The sequence below is a fragment of the Musca domestica genome, unplaced genomic scaffold (assembly GCF_030504385.1).
Source record: "Musca domestica strain aabys unplaced genomic scaffold, Musca_domestica.polishedcontigs.V.1.1 32, whole genome shotgun sequence".
Lineage (NCBI taxonomy): Eukaryota > Metazoa > Arthropoda > Insecta > Diptera > Muscidae > Musca > Musca domestica.
Window position 1 is genome coordinate 658,395 of NW_026712311.1, and position 20,162 is coordinate 678,556.

The 20,162-nt window shown below is 35.1% G+C and overlaps 1 protein-coding gene across 1 annotated transcript; it reads right to left on the reverse strand.

Moving 5' to 3' along the window:
- Positions 1-13,296: 13,296 nt before the first annotated feature.
- On the reverse strand, positions 13,297-18,322 carry LOC101901226 (MTRF1L release factor glutamine methyltransferase). The gene is made up of 3 exons (XM_005175035.4): positions 17,974-18,322; positions 17,373-17,893; positions 13,297-13,819 (listed from the first exon to the last, which is right to left on the reverse strand). The coding sequence occupies exons 1-3, from the start codon at positions 18,193-18,195 to the stop codon at positions 13,579-13,581; spliced, it is 984 nt and encodes a 327-aa protein (XP_005175092.1). The 5' UTR covers positions 18,196-18,322; the 3' UTR covers positions 13,297-13,578.
- Positions 18,323-20,162: the final 1,840 nt, after the last annotated feature.

Sequence of the window (20,162 nt, forward strand, 5' to 3'; positions counted from 1 at the left end):
TATTAACTCTTTCTGAAGTGGAGAAAATATTTCATTGGTTTGTGTCTTCGATATTTTAATTTAAATTTGTCATGAGGGACATGTAGTGGGCACTAGCTAATATGTATTAAAATTTTTTCAGGACTTCGAACTAAAAATGCACAACCTCTCATATGCTTCATTAAAAACAAAAGGGACCAACAAACGGGACTTAGTTCGTATTTTATGAAACGGTAACAAATTACTTCATATCTAACATATCTTCAATGCAAATTATCACCTGAAAATTTGAAAATATACCTTTAAAAATTCTGAAGAGTTTCCCACACATTTCATAGGTATTTAGATTTCCCCTAAGATCCTTACATATCAAATTATAAGTTCAGTAATCTACAAGGAACAGTATATATCGATACCGCCTTTTCGTATGGCTCATTACAACATCCTTCTATTTCCATCATTGCTACTTCCTTACGCTGTCCTCCGTCTTTCATATACACCAATTGGTCATAGTGTAACAGCATACCATAAAATATTCGAGTGCTTAAGAAAGTGATTGTAATAAAATCTACTAAGCCAAGACACACAACAACAACAACAATTAAAATAGATTATAAACAGGTCTAATGTGCCAGGAAAAAAAGTACTGCTTCAACACTTTATGAAAATGCTTCGAAAGAAATGTACTATCTTTCTCATAAATGACGATTATGGAGGTTGCTTAAGTATTCCTAGGATACAGACTTTGCCTGAGAAGGTTTGAGGCGTCATCTGTTCATATGCCGATCTCACTAGCAATGTTCGAAAAATATCTTGTCTAGATATATGCCTTATTTTATCAGGGTGGGACAGGAGTGAGAAAACTTGAGGGATATAAATTCTGTCTTCAGGCTCAAGAAACGAAACAATTTAAATATCCACGTATGGTCCTAGATATTATACTCTACAACCTATATAAGGGGTTCATTTCATATCCGATTTGGTCCACACTTGGTACACCGTAATATTATTATCAAACTTAGATCGAATTCGGAGATGGACAATAGCGGGTCACTCCTTCTGGCACATCCCCCATCAAAGGTCCAATTTTAAAAAATAATTTACTGCACAGAAAGAGAAAGGATAATCCGATTTTGCCCCAACTTTGTAAATCCTAATATTGACATCGGTGCTAGGGCAGATGCAAAAATGGATAATATCAGTCATCTCCATCAAGTACCTCCCCAAACCAAGGATCAAAATTTTAAATTATTATAGTTTTTATAAAATGCGATATAAGAGTCCGATTGCCTTCAAATTACACACATCCCAATAATTTCATAAACCTAAGGTTTGAAGCGAACTCCTTCTGGTACCTCCCCCACAAAAGGTGTAAATAACATCCGATTCCATTCAGACTTGGTACATCTCAATATTTCCATCAACACAAGATCTGTTATAAAGATGTTAGAGATCGGACCCTTTCTTCTGATACCTTCCCCACATAGGTTTCAAGATTTACAACCTAGCATATCTAAATATTTCTCAACCAGAAACTTGAGATGAATATGGAATTTATGATTTCGCATGAAATTGAAATTTTGCAGAAGTCAACTGTCTGATCCAAGGACGAATCCTATTAAATTTGGAGATAATTAGTCAACATTTAGATATAGCTCCCAGTTTTTTGTCATAGGAGTTATTTTTAAAATAACTTCTGGGGAAATTAAAATAACAAGGGAATGATGAGGATTGGTGGCTCTTTAGCTATAGCTCGTATATATATTGTTCATCCGATTTGTCATATTTTTATACCCTCCACCATAGTATAGAGGGTATATTAAGTTCCTCATTCCGTTTGTAACACCTCGAAATATACATTTTAGACCCAACAAAGTGCATATATTCTTGATCAGCATAAAATTCCATGTCAATTTTGCGATGTTCGTCCGTCTGTGAAAATCAATCTAGCTTCCGAACGAATTGAAGTAGATTGATAAAATTTTACTCAAGTGTATATTATGTCTGCAAGACTCTTGTTTTGAAAATGGGCCATGTAGGTCCACGTTATGGTATAGACCTCATATAACGGTACCTCCCAATATTCGGTATTTTTATGATTTTAGCGACATTATTCACCGGAATTGTTTCAAATTTGGTATTTGAAGTTCGTAATAGATACTACAGCTTGAGGCAGAAAAGTGTCTGAGCAGGTCCACGTTTTCGTATGGCCACCATATAACGGCGACTCCCGATATTCGGTATTTTGATGATTTTAGCGACATTATTTACCGGAATTGTTTAAAATTTCGTATTGGAATATCTTAATGGGTACTACAGCATATGGCAAAAAAATTCGTATGCAGGGCCACGTCTTCGTATAACCCCCATATGAAGGTACCTCCCGATATTCTGTATTTTCATGATTTTTGCGACATTATTTACCGGAATCTTTTCAAATTTCGTATTGGAAGACCTTAATGGGTACTACAACATATGGCAAAAAATTTCGTATGCAGGCCATGTCTTCGTATAGCACCAGATTATCTGTACCTCCAGATTCCCTGTATTTTCATTTGATTTTTGCAACATTATTTACCGGAATCTTTTCAAATTTCGTATTTGAAAATGTTAATGGGTACTACAGCATATGGCAAAAAAATTCGTATGCAGGGCCACGTCTTCGTATAACCCCCATATGAAGGTACCTCCCGATATTCTGTATTTTCATGATTTTTGGGACATTATTTACCGGAATCTTTTCAAATTTCGTAATGGATATTACAACCTTTGACGGAAAATTGTCTGTGCAGATACACGTCTTCGCATAGCCCCCTTATAAAGGTCATCGTTTATATGCTATTTTTCGGAATTTGGGGTATTAAAAGTTCGGCCAGGCCGAACTTAGCTGCTTTTTTACTTGTTTTATCTTCAATTAATACATAAGAAGCCTACAGGCCAATTTCCCCTCTCTTGCCGTTTGGATAGTTACATGATTCTTTATTCCTACGAGAATTGAGAGAATCTATAGTAGTAAGAGAATTATACGAGATTCTCTGGTTGGTTAAAGTCTACTCATAACACGTTCCATTCCCTAACTTTTAGTACTTTCGTTGGCAAAAATTTTAATTAGTGTGGAACTTGGATTTTCTCTTCAGATATCCCAGAGGCTTATGATTTCGTGTGGTACGATGGAATAAGGAAATTTGAGGATCGATATTGGAGGCATAATAGCGCTCTAGTTTTTATGGACAGATATCAGTTTATAGACGTCAGAGCGTCTCCTATACAGGGTGAGATATAAAAAAACTGCAACAGAGTCAAACGCCATACTTTTTAATTTTTTTTTTAAATTTTATTGGATGAAAGCAAAAAATGTCGGAAATAGCATCAAATTTCAGAATAGGTTTAGATTTGTTCGAATTGGTCAACTTTGGCACGAATTATGTCCTTAAAACGGCCAATGAAACCGTCACACGCTGCCCGAATAATGCTCTGTTGTATTTTGGACCATTCCCAATAGACCAACGGATTGGTAACCGGAAATTGGTTGGTGGCCATTGTGCGCTGGAAATGAAGCGAGGTACCTCATTTTGTAACTATTCCGGAAATAGCTTCAAATTTTAGAATAATTATAGATTCGTTCGAATTGGTCACCTTTTGCACGAATTTAGCCTTCAAACGCCCAATGAAACCGTCACACGCTGCCCGAATATTGTTCTACGGCATTTTGGCCCATTCCCGGCGAAGCGCTTGCTTGAGGTGACCGACACTTTGGTATTTTTTAGTGGCAACCTCGCTTTCCAAAATACTCCAGACACCAGATAGACCAACGGATTGGTATCCGGAGATTGGTTGGTGGCCATTGTGCGCTGGAAATGAAGCCGGGAACCTCATTTTGTAACCTTTCTTGGGTGGCGCGTGCTGAGTGCGATGGTGTTAAGTCCTGGTGAGTTGGAATGTCCAAGGTTTGCAGCCAAAATTTTTGCGTGTCCAAAGCTTAAATACACCCTCCAGAATATTATCGCAATAATATTCGGCATCTGATGCCACGGTCGATTAATATGAGCGGAGAGCGACCATCGGCTGTTATGGCGTCCCGCCCCATCACCATGGCCGGCGCTTGAGTTCTGGTGGCCAACCGAAGATGCATATTTTCAGCTGTCCTCTTTGGCAAATAAACACGATTATTTTGTTTGTTTACAAACTGCGGGACAACGAATGTTTTCTCATCGGAGAAAAACAAATTTAGGCAGTTTACCACTTTCGGCCAAGCGAAGCAACTCCTCAGCTCTTTTGAGTCTATTTTCTTTCTGTTGCGGTGTAAGTTCTTGCACTTTTTGGAATTTCGATGGCTTTACCCCGAGCTCATTTCTCAATATTTGCCGAATGGAATATTGTGATATGTTCAGCTCACTAGCCATTTTTCCGCCACTGCGACGAGGATTTTGATCAAGTCGCTTCTTTATTTTTCGAACCATTTCTGCTGATGTTGCTGTTTTCTTCCGTCCACTTCCTTGACGTCGGGCTACGCTACCAATATCACGGTAACGAGCGATGGTACGAGACACAAAAGCCATTTTTCGTACCATCGCTCGTTACCATGATACTGGTAGCGTAGCCCGATATCAGGGAAGTGAACGGAAGAAAAAAGGCAACATCAGCAGAAATGGTTCGAAAAGTAAAGAAGCGACTTGATCGAAACCCGCGCAGGGGCCGAAAAATGGCTTTCACATTTAAATGCTGAAATGCTCTAACGATAGCCACTTGTGGTTCTCCAGCCGAATATAAAGAAATCACACTATCGCGCTTGAATTCCATCCATTCCACGAATATATTTTGTCTGGAAAATTCTCAGCAAAATGCTTTGGTAAGCTTGTAAACAATATAATGAGCTGTCACTGGAATAAATTTAACAGCTGTCGGACGTGTGGCTTAGAAATGACAGCAGTCTGAAGTTGGTTGCAGTTTTTTCAGTTCACCCTGTATAGGTATTATACATGACTAGAAAATTTATTGCCTTTCTGGTTATCGTTGAGGGTACGGTTAGATGGTAGGAGAATGGCCGTATAGATCTCCTTTCTGAAGATCATTCTACGAAAAAAAGCGAATAGACAGGATTGATGACCTCATGACTAATATTCTTCTTGGCTGATCATCGTGGAGGATATATTTAAAGGCAATATATTTAGATATGTCAATTAAGTTTGCAAGGTTGATAACTTGCCCGCCGGCCCTGTAGCTTAAATTTAGTAAATCTTGCGTAAAGCTAGCAAGGATTGGCACATCTTCTACCAACCTTACTTTCCTCTGCCTGTCGAATAACAATAATTGTAAAGAACATTGGCGAAAATGCCTAAAACCTAAAAGGGCTTAAGACATGCCATCTATCCATTCACTTTTCAACAGCACCAGTAGACATCAACGACTCGAACACGTCGCCTCAACAAATCCCACCATTATCTCACAAAAGAGCATAGCTAACCTCATGGAGGCAGCAGCTGCTCACAACATGTTACACACACACACACTCATCCAGTGTGACCGCTGGAAATTTTCAAAAAGTGTCACAAAAAGTATCATTTCTTGAAAAAAGTGGCACATATCATTTTAAATGGTGGCACAGAAAGTGGCACAACTTATTTCACATTTTATTTAAAAAATAACAGTTTAGAACAAAACAACAAATTCATCTATATGTAATACTATATAGTAATAATATATGTATATACATATTGCATATTTAACCAGTAAAGAAAGCTAATTTAGTAGAGCTCCGCATAACAATTAAAAGTTTTTATGGGAGAATTTAATCATATCCGGTATGATTATAATTATAATTTAAAGTTCAAAGGACTAAATATGCCGAAGCATTTGTATCTTTTAAATTCGGACTTGTATTGCCCATTTGGTTCACAATTAGTTTGAAATCGGATAAAGATATATATGGCAGCTATATCCAAATCGGAACCGATCTCGATAAAATTTGGCAAAAGTTATTTCTGAGCTGTATTAGATATATTTCCCTGAATATGGTTGTTACGGAGTGCATATTACGGTTGGGGGTAACAAATATGACAAATATATATATATGGGAGCTATAGCTATATATGAACCGATCTACACCAAATTTGACATACTAGCTTCTAGACTCAATTCGGTCGTAAGTGCCAAATTTTATCCAATTTGGGCAAATATTAGACGTTTGGTGAACAATCAGAGGTAAATCGGACGAAGTTACATATGGGAGCTATATCCAAACCTGAACTTCGTCCTTGGGCCAAACAAATGATTTGTACAAAATTTCATCTGGATAGGGCAATAAATGCGAACTGCACTTTGTTTACAAAAATACATGAACAGACAGACGGACGGACGGACATGCACAAATCGAATCAGAATGTGATTCTATGCAGATCATCAAAAGGGACTATGGGTCTATCACGTTTCCTTGTGACCACCTTGTGGTGTAGGGTATAACAAGTAAAAAAGCTGTAAGTTCGGCCGGGCCGAACTTTGAATACCCTCCACCATATGGTACAAATTTGGCAATTTTCAAAAAACTAAAATCCATTAAAAATTCTGTGAAAATCTTAAAAATACCGAATGTAGCCGGGGTCTTTACGACGACGTGGATCTGCATACGCAACTTTTGTCATAAGCCTGCACAGACAATTTTCTGGCACAGGATGTAGTATCCATTACGAACATCAAATACAAAATTTGAAATAATTCCGGTAAAAATTGCATCTAAAATCAACAAAATACTGAATATCGGGGTACCGTAATATGTGGGCTATACGAAGACGTGGACCTGAACGAACAATTTTCTATCACAGGCTGTAATATCCATTACGAACTTCAAATGCGAAAATTGAAACAATTCCGGTAAATAATGTCGCTAGAATCACCAAAATACCGAATATCAGGGGGTACCGTTATATGGGGGCTATACGAGGACCTGCACAGACAATTTTCTGTCATAGGCTGTAGTAAAGTAATTAAAAATTGAAAGAAAAGAACAATGTTGACAACTTTGAGCATGCGAAAACCACTTACAAACACCTAATATAAGAGCGTTCGCTCTGAAATTTGCTATCGCAAATTGGAAATGGCAGCGTACGACGCTTTTCATTGTTTCATTTCATTTTATTGTTTTAAATACAGCATTTAGATTAAAATATACGTAGTTTAAAAAAAGGTGGCACAATGTATAAAAAAGTGGCACAAAAATTCAAAAAAGTGGCTCATTTAGGATCAAAATAAAAAAGTGGCACAAAGGTATCAAAGCCCAAAAAAGGTGGCAAAATTGATACTTTAGTGGCACAACGGTCACGCTGCACTCATCCACACTCGTTGCGACCATTTCAAACAGCCATTTCGAAAGATGAACATGGAAATTTAGCATACTTTTAGGCCTCGCTAGATATTAATAAAATGTTGCATATGTTTAGGCAGGCCGTAATACTTAATTATTAAATTATTACAAACAATAGCAACAATAATAAAGAAATTAAGCCTCAAATGCTTTTAAAAACGGGCCTTACTTAAATGTGACACATTAAAAAAAACACACACACACACACGAACAACTGGTAATGGGGAATGAGGGCACATCGAAATGTAATTTTCTTTCATTTGGGGGGGAGGGTAGGAAATTATGAACATTTTTTTTAATGAGACAAAGTTTTTTTCGTTCGTCGTCTTCATCGTTGTTCCTCCTAAAGAGCTTACGGCAAATGTCAAGCTAAACACATTTGAAGGTTTAGCAGAAAAAAAAGTTTTTTATTTCTCGTATGTTTCTTAAGAAGCTAAGCAAGCATGCTTACTCACTAAGGAGGAGACCTTGAAAATTTTTCTTGAAAGTTAAGTGTTAGTCAAGAAGTTATGAAGGCAAGGTTAACTTGGGGAATTTTGGATAGAAGTGTACTTTTATTTTTCTTCAATATTGAATTTTGTAGAAATGAAAATAAATTATTTTAATTAAATTTATTATAATTAAAAATCAACGTTCATTGTTGGGAAGATCCTTGAAAAAATATTCTTTAAAAAATCCACGTTTATTGTTGGGTGGTCCTTGGAAAAATATTCTTTTAAAAATCCACGTTCATTGTTGGGAAGGTCCTTGAAAAAATATTCTTTAAAAAATCCACGTTCATTGTTGGGAAGATTCTTGAAAAAAATATTCTTTAAAAAATCCACGTTCATTGTTGGGAAGATCCTTGAAAAAAATATTCTTTAAAAAATCCACGTTCATTGTAGGGAAGATTCTTGAAAAAAATATTCTTTAAAAAATCCACGTTCATCCATGTTGGGAAGGTCCTTGAAAAAATATTCTTTAAAAAATCCACGTTCATTGTTGGGAAGGTCCTTGAAAAAAATATTCTTTAAAAAATCCACGTTCATTGTTGGGAAGATTCTTGAAAAAAATATTCTTTAAAAAATCCACGTTCATTGTTGGGAAGATTCTTGAAAAAAATATTCTTTAAAAAATCCACGTTCATTGTTGGGAAGGTCCTTGAAAAAATATTCTTTAAAAAATCCACGTTCATTGTTGGGAAGGTCCTTGAAAAAATATTCTTTAAAAAATCGACGTTCATTGTTGGGAAGGTCCTTGAAAAAATATTCTTTAAAAAATCCACGTTCATTGTTGGGAAGATCCTTGAAAAAAATACTCTTTAAAAAATTCACGCTCATTGTTGGGAAGGTCCTTGAAAAAAATATTCTTTAAAAAATCCACGTTCATTGTTGGGAAGATTCTTGAAAAAAATATTCTTTAAAAAATCCACGTTCATTGTTGGGAAGATTCTTGAAAAAAATATTCTTTAAAAAATCCACGTTCATTGTTGGGAAGATTCTTGAAAAAAATATTCTTTAAAAAATCCACGTTCATTGTTGGGAAGATCCTTGAAAAAAATATTCTTTAAAAAATCCACGTTCATTGTAGGGAAGATTCTTGAAAAAAATATTCTTTAAAAAATCCACGTTCATCCATGTTGGGAAGGTCCTTGAAAAAATATTCTTTAAAAAATCCACGTTCATTGTTGGGAAGGTCCTTGAAAAAAATATTCTTTAAAAAATCCACGTTCATTGTTGGGAAGATTCTTGAAAAAAATATTCTTTAAAAAATCCACGTTCATTGTTGGGAAGATTCTTGAAAAAAATATTCTTTAAAAAATCCACGTTCATTGTTGGGAAGATCCTTGAAAAAAATATTCTTTAAAAAATCCACGTTCATTGTAGGGAAGATTCTTGAAAAAAATATTCTTTAAAAAATCCACGTTCATCCATGTTGGGAAGGTCCTTGAAAAAATATTCTTTAAAAAATCCACGTTCATCCATGTTGGGAAGGTCCTTGAAAAAATATTCTTTAAAAAATCCACGTTCATTGTTGGGAAGGTCCTTGAAAAAAATATTCTTTAAAAAATCCACGTTCATTGTTGGGAAGATTCTTGAAAAAAATATTCTTTAAAAAATCCACGTTCATTGTTGGGAAGATTCTTGAAAAAAATATTCTTTAAAAAATCCACGTTCATTGTTGGGAAGATCCTTGAAAAAAATATTCTTTAAAAAATCCACGTTCATCCATGTAGGGAAGGTCCTTGAAAAAAAATTCTTTAAAAAATCCACGTTCATTGTTGGGAAGGTCCTTGAAAAAAATATTCTTTAAAAAATCCACGTTCATTGTTGGGAAGATTCTTGAAAAAAATGTTCTTTAAAAAATCCACGTTCATTGTTGGGAAGATTCTTGAAAAAAATATTCTTTAAAAACTCCCCGTTCATTGTTGGGAAGGCCCTTGAAAAAATATTCTTTAAAAAATCCACGTTCATTGTTGGGAAGGTCCTTGAAAAAATATTCTTTAAAAAATCCACGTTCATTGTTGGGAAGGTCCTTGAAAAAATATTCTTTAAAAAATCCACGTTCATTGTTGGGAAGGTCCTTGAAAAAATATTCTTTAAAAAATCCACGTTCATTGTTGGGAAGGTCCTTGAAAAAATATTCTTTAAAAAATCCACGTTCATTGTTGGGAAGGTCCTTGAAAAAATATTCTTTAAAAAATCCACGTTCATCCAAGTTGGGAAGGTCCTTGAAAAAATATTCTTTAAAAAATCCACGTTCATTGTTGGGAAGGTCCTTGAAAAAAATATTCTTTAAAAAATCCACGTTCATTGTTGGGAAGATTCTTGAAAAAAATATTCTTTAAAAAATCCACGTTCATTGTTGGGAAGGTCCTTGAAAAAAATATTCTTTAAAAAATCCACGTTCATTGTTGGGAAGATTCTTGAAAAAAATATTCTTTAAAAAATCCACGTTCATTGTTGGGAAGATTCTTGAAAAAAATATTCTTTAAAAAATCCACGTTCATTGTTGGGAAGGTCCTTGAAAAAATATTCTTTAAAAAATCCACGTTCATTGTTGGGAAGGTCCTTGAAAAAATATTCTTTAAAAAATCGACGTTCATTGTTGGGAAGGTCCTTGAAAAAATATTCTTTAAAAAATCCACGTTCATTGTTGGGAAGATCCTTGAAAAAAATACTCTTTAAAAAATTCACGCTCATTGTTGGGAAGGTCCTTGAAAAAAATATTCTTTAAAAAATCCACGTTCATTGTTGGGAAGATTCTTGAAAAAAATATTCTTTAAAAAATCCACGTTCATTGTTGGGAAGATTCTTGAAAAAAATATTCTTTAAAAAATCCACGTTCATTGTTGGGAAGATTCTTGAAAAAAATATTCTTTAAAAAATCCACGTTCATTGTTGGGAAGATCCTTGAAAAAAATATTCTTTAAAAAATCCACGTTCATTGTAGGGAAGATTCTTGAAAAAAATATTCTTTAAAAAATCCACGTTCATCCATGTTGGGAAGGTCCTTGAAAAAATATTCTTTAAAAAATCCACGTTCATTGTTGGGAAGGTCCTTGAAAAAAATATTCTTTAAAAAATCCACGTTCATTGTTGGGAAGATTCTTGAAAAAAATATTCTTTAAAAAATCCACGTTCATTGTTGGGAAGATTCTTGAAAAAAATATTCTTTAAAAAATCCACGTTCATTGTTGGGAAGATCCTTGAAAAAAATATTCTTTAAAAAATCCACGTTCATTGTAGGGAAGATTCTTGAAAAAAATATTCTTTAAAAAATCCAAGTTCATCCATGTTGGGAAGGTCCTTGAAAAAATATTCTTTAAAAAATCCACGTTCATTGTTGGGAAGGTCCTTGAAAAAAATATTCTTTAAAAAATCCACGTTCATTGTTGGGAAGATTCTTGAAAAAAATATTCTTTAAAAAATCCACGTTCATTGTTGGGAAGATTCTTGAAAAAAATATTCTTTAAAAAATCCACGTTCATTGTTGGGAAGATCCTTGAAAAAAATATTCTTTAAAAAATCCACGTTCATCCATGTAGGGAAGGTCCTTGAAAAAATATTCTTTAAAAAATCCACGTTCATTGTTGGGAAGGTCCTTGAAAAAAATATTCTTTAAAAAATCCACGTTCATTGTTGGGAAGATTCTTGAAAAAAATGTTCTTTAAAAAATCCACGTTCATTGTTGGGAAGATTCTTGAAAAAAATATTCTTTAAAAACTCCCCGTTCATTGTTGGGAAGGCCCTTGAAAAAATATTCTTTAAAAAATCCACGTTCATTGTTGGGAAGGTCCTTGAAAAAATATTCTTTAAAAAATCCACGTTCATTGTTGGGAAGGTCCTTGAAAAAATATTCTTTAAAAAATCCACGTTCATTGTTGGGAAGGTCCTTGAAAAAATATTCTTTAAAAAATCCACGTTCATTGTTGGGAAGGTCCTTGAAAAAATATTCTTTAAAAAATCCACGTTCATCCAAGTTGGGAAGGTCCTTGAAAAAAATATTCTTTAAAAAATCCACGTTCATCCAAGTTGGGAAGGTCCTTGAAAAAGTATTCTGTAAAAAATCCACGTTCATCCAAGTTGGGAGGGTCCTTGAAAAAATATTCTTTAAAAAATTCACGTTCATTGTTGGGAAGGTCCTTGAAAAAATATTCTTTAAAAAATCCACGTTCATTGTTGGGAAGGTCCTTGAAAAAATATTCAAAATACAATAGGACTCTTTTATCACATTTTATGAGAGTTGTTATTATTCAAAATTCTGACCATTTGTGGGGGAGGTATTTGATATAGTGCACCGATATTGTCCATTTTCACACCTTACCTAGAACTGACGCAAATATTAGGATGTGCAAAGTTGGAGCAAAATCGGATTATCATTTCTCTTTCTGTGCGAAAAATATATTTTTTGAAAATTTCGAACTTTTGCTGGGGAGGTACCAGAAGGAGTGGGCCGATATTGCCCATCTCCAAACTAAGTTTGACAAAAATATTGCGATATACCAAGTTTGGATCAAATCGGATACTCCCTTCGAGAGTTATCGTGCACACCATCCAGACAGACGGACAGACGGACATCGCTGGATCGACTCCAAATGCTCTGAAACGGATTTGGTGCAAAGAGACCTAGAACCGTTATTTCGACTAGGCACGTTTTAATTCGTTTTTCCTCGGAACAATCAATAATAAATCAAAATATTTTGTGCCCTCACAGAAATAAATAAATCACTAAGCCTCTTGTTGGACCACAACTAGCAAACCATTCTATAGTCCTAATTACCATTTAGTCTGTATGGCTCCATTATTAATTGCTTGCCGTGTGGTAAGAATAATGATTGCGAAGTAATTCATTTAATCCTTTACAATGTAACTGTAAACACAATGTTTGTTACTTCCGTTCTCAAGGATGCTTTACTTTAATGGTAGCGTCTTTTACCATAATTATTTAATAGTTCTATTGGATGGACAACAACTTTTCCGGGAAAAGAGGCAAATTCGTAATTAGGTCATGAAAATCTTTAAATTTGTTTAAGAAGTTTAAAATGTGGAGATGTTGTAAATTGATATAAAATGTCATCAACTTTTAATATTTACGGAAATCTTTTTAAAAATAAAGGTGGAAATACATAAAGAGCATATTTGTCTGGATTAAGTCATCGGTTGAGTTTTAGGTTGACTTTGGCTCCTTTATTAATTTCCAAAGAAGCCAGCCAGTTAAGCGCTTTATGTATTCCCACCTTAAATCTTTTTCGAGCTTTAAGTTTTATTTCATTTCTGCTTTCCTTCGGGGAATTTGTAAAAAGTAAACGTCATGTTAACTTAAATCTATACTAGGACTCCCTATCATCATCGGTTGTTAATATTTCACCAGAAGTCTGTAAATAGTTTAAGAAGTTAAATATAAAAAACAAAAAATGGAAATATTGTAAATTGAAAAAAAATATTTTCAAATTTTCATATTTCTTTATTTTATTTTAACAAGGCATCAAATGCTTAAAACATTTTTCATCAATATTTCATTCAGATCAGTTAAAGTTAAAAGCTATTAATTCTATATTTGCAATATTCAAAGAAAAAGTTTACAATGGCTTAAAGCTATACCCATTTTTCGTCAGCAAGTATACATTTTCGATAAATTTCCCCATTAGAAATTGGAGTCTCTTTCATTTAACTAAATTAACTGATATTTAGTTCTTAACGTTTCATTAGGACGATCACAAAAAAAAACAATTTTAATAAGATAAGGTACACAAACGACATTTACACCTTTTCTAATTCCACAAAACGATTGCGTTTATATTGATCCTTGTAACCCTTAACGAACCGCAATCGTCCCTCATATTGTGTATCCATTATGGTTTGCACCAACTGTGGATGATCACTGCCCAACTCCATCCACATTTTACCACCAGGTTTCAAGTGCAAACAGCCGCAATCGAAAACTAAACGGGCAATCCGGAGACCATCTGGACCACCATCCAAGGCATTTAAGTTTTCATATCTGAAAGATAACAGGAAATTGATGAGTTAAGAATTTAAATATAAAATATAACAAGTAAGCAAAGGCTACAGTCGAAAGTTGTGATCCATTTCACAGCTAAATATAATAAAATAGTAGACTTCTTCCCTGTCCTTAAGTCTCTTCTTATACAAAATTTCGAGTTGATTGGTTTTCAATTGTGACCTGTAGAACGACTGCAAAATCGGAAAATCTTTTTTTAATATCCTCCACCATAGTATGGTCTTGATCAGCATATAATTCTATGTCGATTTAGCAATATCCGTCCGTCTATCCGTCTGTGGAAATCACTCTAGCCTCCAAACGAAATTAATTAGGTTGATAAAATTTTACTTAAATGTGTATTATGTCTGCAGGACTTTTCGTATTGAAAATGGGTAATGTAGGTCCACTTTTTAGTATAGCCCTCATATAATTTTACCACCCGATATTCGGTATTTTCATGATTTTAGCGACATTATTTACCGGAATTATTTCAAATTTCATATTGAAAAGTTTGTAATGGGTACTACAACCTATGGCGAAAATTTTCGTATGGACGTCCACGTCTACGTAAGCCCCCTCTCGATATTGGATTTTTAAATTATTTTAGCGACATTATTACATGGAACTGTTTCAAATTTCGTATTTGAAGTTCGTAATGGGACCTAAAGCATATGACAAAAAAAATCGTAGGCGGGTCCACATCTTCGTATAGTCCCTATATAAGAGTTGTCAATTAAGTGGTATTTTCCGGATTTTTTTAAATAATTTCAATTTCCTTCCAAATGGTCGAGGGTTTTGAAAGTTCGGCCCGGTAGGACTTAGCTGCTTTTATACTTTTTATAACATTCTTGTACTTGCTTATTTCGAATTTTACAACCGTTTCGATCATTCAAAACTTTGACCCTTTGTGGGAGAGGTACCAGAAGAAATGGTCCGATCTCTGCCATCCTTATAACATATCTTGTGTTGATAGAAATATTGATATGTGCTCAGTCTGAATGGAATCGGATGCTAATTTCGCATTTTCTGAGCTTCAAAATTTTGACCTTTTGAGGGGTATGTACCAGAAAGGGCGGACATATATATTTCATCTTCTCACCAGGAACTTAAGTTAAAATATTGTGATGCGTGTAATTTACAGACAATCGAACACCTATATCACATTTTATAAGAGTTGTAATTATTCAAAATGTTGACCCTTTGTGGGGGAGGTACTTGATGGAGTGGACCGATATTGTCCATTTTCGCACCTGGCCTAGCACTGACACAAATATTAGGATGTGTAAAGTTGGAGCGATATCGAATCATCCTTTCTATGCAGTAAATTAATTTCTTGAAAATGTTGACATATTGTAGGGGAGTTACCAGAAATAAAGGGCCGATGTTGCCCATCTCCGAACTCGATCTAAGTTTGACAAAAATATTACGATGTACCAAGTTTGGACCAAATCGGACGGACATCGACTAGATTGACTCCAAATGTCCTGAAACGAATTTGGTCCAAAGAGTCCTAGGGTCTAAAACCGTTATTTCGATGAGACACGTTTTGGCCGCATCAAATTATATACCCTTTCGAGCTGAGGGTATAAAAAGACAAGACGATTGACAATTTTTGGTGGGTGGAGGATAGTATTCCAACGTTCTTCTCAGACGAGCTAATATCATTTTCTGGCTAGGAAAACCAAGATACTACTAAAACACCTCTACAAACTTGTCCTTCTATTTTCACTTCTTTATCTTTCATCACTAATTATTCTTGCTAGGATGAATAAATGGATGAAAGGGAGGTTATGTATATTAACACGTGCACTTTTATTGCAACTAACTAACAAATTGTAGAACATTTCGTAATGATTTTCACCAAAATAAATTTAAAAAAAATGTCCACAGACTGACAGGTGGACATGATTGAATCGATATAGAATTTCGTGCAAACAACGTCCTGTAAATGATTTTCTGTAGATAGAAGATTTGCAGAGGTAGACTTTACATCTAAGAAGAACATTAAAAAACGTCTTCTATTCATAAAAGATCTAAAGACGATGTTTGTATTTGTAGCAGTCCTAAAGAAGTTTTTCTATCTGTAGAAGTTCTTTTATTCGTTGAAGCCCCATAAGAGGTCATCCATTCAAAAAAGTCCTACAAGTGTCTGTCTATACTAGACTTTAACGTTTGTCCCTAGAAATTCAACGGATCATTAGAAGACATATATAATATACATCATATTTCCAAAAGGCCTATAAAAATTGTCTATAGGAGTAGAAGACATATACAGGGTTGCCCATATTCGACGGACCCACCAATACACGCCACACGAGCGCTCTGAAAGAGTCATCGAAATGGCCGAAGATCACGAGCAATTTTGGAACAAAATTATCATGTCCGATGAAGCCGATTTCACATTGAATGGGACCGTAAATAAGCAAAATTGCCGTTTTTACGCCACTGAAAATCCTCAGGAGATTCAAGAAGTGCCTCTTCATGACAAAAAAGTCACAGTTTGGTGCGGCGTTAATGCGGAAACGGTCATTGGACCGTTTTTCTTCCAAAATTAAAATGGCCATTCTGTTACCATCAATCAGGAGCGTTATCGCGACATGATGACCAATTTTGTGATGCCAATTATACGCCGAAAGCGTATGAAGCAGTTCTGGTTTCAACAAGACGGCGCTCCACCGCACACAAGTCGCATAACAATCGATTGGTCCGTCGAATATGGGCAACCCTTTATTATATTCTATCGACAGAAGGCCTATAGAAATCAGTCTATAAATGGCCTTTAAAAGATATTCGAGCTCATAACATAAAGACAATTTTATATCTTTAAAAGGCCTATACAAAAACATTTGCGTATAGAGGGTCATTTATAGGTAAAATTCCGAGAACGAGGTCTTAAATATCACAAAAAGGAATATAGGTTATTTCGGAATATATGTTAGGTGATTATATGCAGCTATGTTGACTGTTATGGCTCAAGTCACGTTTAAATCCCTCTCGAAAAACATTTTGAAATTTTTATTATAAATAGCTCAAGAGGCTAAATCCCTTTCGAAAAACATTTTAAATTTTGTTTATAATAATTGCAACATAATTTATTGTTCCAGAGATATAGGCCTCCAATGTTCTGTACGTTCCTTATATTTGCCATAGTTTTTAAGACAGGCTAAAGTTCTAATTACAGTGATAAATACATATCGTTGGAATCAGAACTTCAATTGCTTCCCATCGGCACCCATATTGGCTTGGTTGGACTCAAAAACAATGAAGATAATGCAAGGGTACTCTCAGAACATTGGTTGCCAAAAACTCGGGAAAAATTACTTTGCTAATCTTATATTTTTGTCTGTAAGACCCCAAGGACTAATTTTGCTAAAACATTCAAAATGCTTCACGGAGTGTCCTTAAACGTGACTTGTTCCACACCACATAAAAACGTCGTGCTTTGCATCAACACAGCTGCCTGGTTAGTACAGGAGGACATCTGACAACATTTACAAAAACACATGCTTGACACTTAAAGAAATGTTGTACTGGGATATTTGGATCTTACAATTTCACTTCCGGCTGCAGCAATGCAAATTCTTCAGTCTTCACATAAGGCGGATTAGAAATGATAAGATCAAATTTCCGTCCCTCCAGTTCTTTGGGCAAATAATCATTTTCAGCTGTTGTGTGATTGTAGACCTTGAAGCGGTCTTGTAGATTTAGACGTTTGGCATTTTCCCATGCCAAGGCGGTGGCAGCTTTACTACGTTCCACAGCAGTACTCTTGACATTTGGCAAAGCATGTAATATCGCCAAAGACATGGCTCCCGAACCACATCCCACCTCCAACATATCCACCGGTTCCATTACATTGCGATAGACACTAATTACCTTCGATACGAATTCTTCAGTCTCTGGCCGGGGTATAAATACCGTGGGTGCTGTTTTCAATGTGATATCCATAAAATCCCATTCGCCCACAATGTGTTGCAATGGCATACGGGCACATCTTGCCTCACAGAGACGTTCAAATTCCTTCAACTGTTCACGATTAAATTGCACATTGTGGTACGTGTTCAAGGTATTCTAATTTGTGGGTGGCGAAAGGTAACAATAATTAGCATTATTACATAAAACTGCGGGTAATTCAATTAGTCCGAACTTACAAATTTCCGATTTAACACCTTGGCAACGATACACTTCAAATTGAATTCAATATCACCCACTTCGCTTAAACGCAACTTTTCATCCCATCCTTCTAAGGCCTTCGTCACATCGATTTTTTCCTCGGAGTTATTTTGTGTTGTCGCCAAGGCTGCCGTTGGCCTCACCTGTTTAGTGGCCGTCCTGGATATTTGTCGCAATTGTTGGAATAGTAATTTGTACATTTCTATGGAATTTTAATTGATAATTTATGGTAAATAGGATTTGGTGATTTATTTCCAGTTGGTTTTAATGGTTTCAACTGGACCGAATGTTATGTAGTTTACCGACTGAGAGAGTGTCAATCAATGTGGGAGAGAAAAAGTGACAATTGTGAATAAATCAATCACTGCGAAATGTTAGCATTCACAATCGAGTGGTACTTACATTTCAACGTGCAGCAAATGACAGATTTAGGTTATTTTGTAACAATTCGCAAAAGCTGAGTAAAAAAAACGAACAAACGAACATTTTCGCCAATTTAGTATTTATTAAAGGTTAGTCTGCTAGTATATACTATTAAAGAGATAATTTTTTCTTAATATACCACAAGAACATAGTAAACCGTACTGGAAATATATGGCACAATTAAAAAAAGGTAGAAACAAAACTACATAAAATAAAGTTAGATTTTTCCAGTTCTATAAAAAAATTAAAAAAAAAAACATAAATTTAAGAAAAACAAGTTAGAAAATTGGGTTTGTCGAAAAATGTATACCCTCAGCCAATGTTCGATTTCTGTTATGATTATACGGTCAAAAATTTGAATGGAGTAGCTTCCGAAAGAATGATCCAATATTGTCCATTTGGTATCGGACCTAAATAAATATGATATTAATACAGGGTGAGATGAAAAAACTGCGACCAAATTCTATCATTTCTAAGCCACTCGTCCGACATTTGTTAAAATTATTCCAGTGACAGCTCATTATATTTTTTACGAGCGTACAAAAGCATTTTGGTGAGAAGTTTCCAGAAAAAAGTTATTCGTGTTGGAATTCAAGCGTGATAGTGGAATTTTTTTATATTTGGCTTGGAAAAAAGTGGCTATCGTTTGAGCACTCCAGCATTGAAATATGAATAAATCTTTTGTGTCTCGTACCGTGAAAATGTTAACGCAGCCCGACGTCAAGGAAGTGGACGGAAGAAAACAGCAACATCAGCAGAAATGGTTCGAGAAGTAAAGAAGCGACTTGATCGAAACCCGCGTCACAGTGGCCGAAAAATAGCTCGTGAGCTGAACATATCACAATATTCCATTCGGCAAATATTGAAAATATTGAAATGAGCTCGAGGTAAAGCCATTGAAATTCCAAAAAGTGCAAGAACTTACACCGCAACAGAAAGAAAATAGACTCAAAAGAGCTAAAGATTTGCTTCGCTTGGCCGAAAGTGGTGAACTGCCGAATTTGGTTTTCTCCGATAAGAAAACATTCGTTGTCCAGCAGTTTGTAAACAAATAAAATTATCGTGTTTACTTGACAAGGGGGTCAGCTGAAAATGTGCACCTAGGGTTGGTCACCAGAGCTCAAGCGCCGGCCTCGATTGGACCGTTGGACTATTGGACTATTGTGTCTGGAGTATTTTGGAAAGCAAGGTTGTCACTAAAAAATATGAAAGTGTCGATCACCTCAAACAAGCGCTTCACCGGGAATGGGCCAAAATACCGCAGAGCAACATTAAGGCAGCTTGTGAGGGTTTCATTGGCCGTTTGAAGGCCTTAATTCGTGCCAAAGGCGACCAAGTCGAACAAATCTAAACTTATTCTAAAATTTGATGCTTCTTCCGACATTTTTTGCTTTCATTCAATGAAATTTAAATTTTTTATCTCATTCTGTATATGCAAAGTAGTGTAGGGTATCATAAAGTCGGCCCAGCTCAACTTTGGCCTTTCTTTACTGGTTTTATGTTATAGATCAGAAGAAGTGCTGAGAAATAATACGTTTTTAAAAATATCCAATTTCTTTACATTCAAGCAATGTAATGCTCTACTTATGGCAGAAGAATACAGGTAGATGCATCAACACTTGGGATCATTGATATGTCAGCAAAATTTAAATGTTTTTTTCAAATATAAGTAGATTTTTATATGTTTTCTTATACAACGTCATTCGGAGGCTATTATAATTCGCGTTTTTCAACAATTTTTACA

What these genes read in the sequence shown, in the direction of transcription:
- LOC101901226 (XM_005175035.4), bottom strand. Translation starts at nt 18,195, where the DNA reads ATGTACAAATTACTATTCCAACAATTGCGACAAATATCCAGGACGGCC. An exon ending in AGGTGTTAAATCGGAAATTT is followed by an intron (nt 17,894 to 17,973) that starts GTAAGTTCGGAC and finishes CCCACAAATTAG; the next exon opens with AATACCTTGAACACGTACCA. An exon ending in CTGCAGCCGGAAGTGAAATT is followed by an intron (nt 13,820 to 17,372) that starts GTAAGATCCAAA and finishes GTTATCTTTCAG; the next exon opens with ATATGAAAACTTAAATGCCT.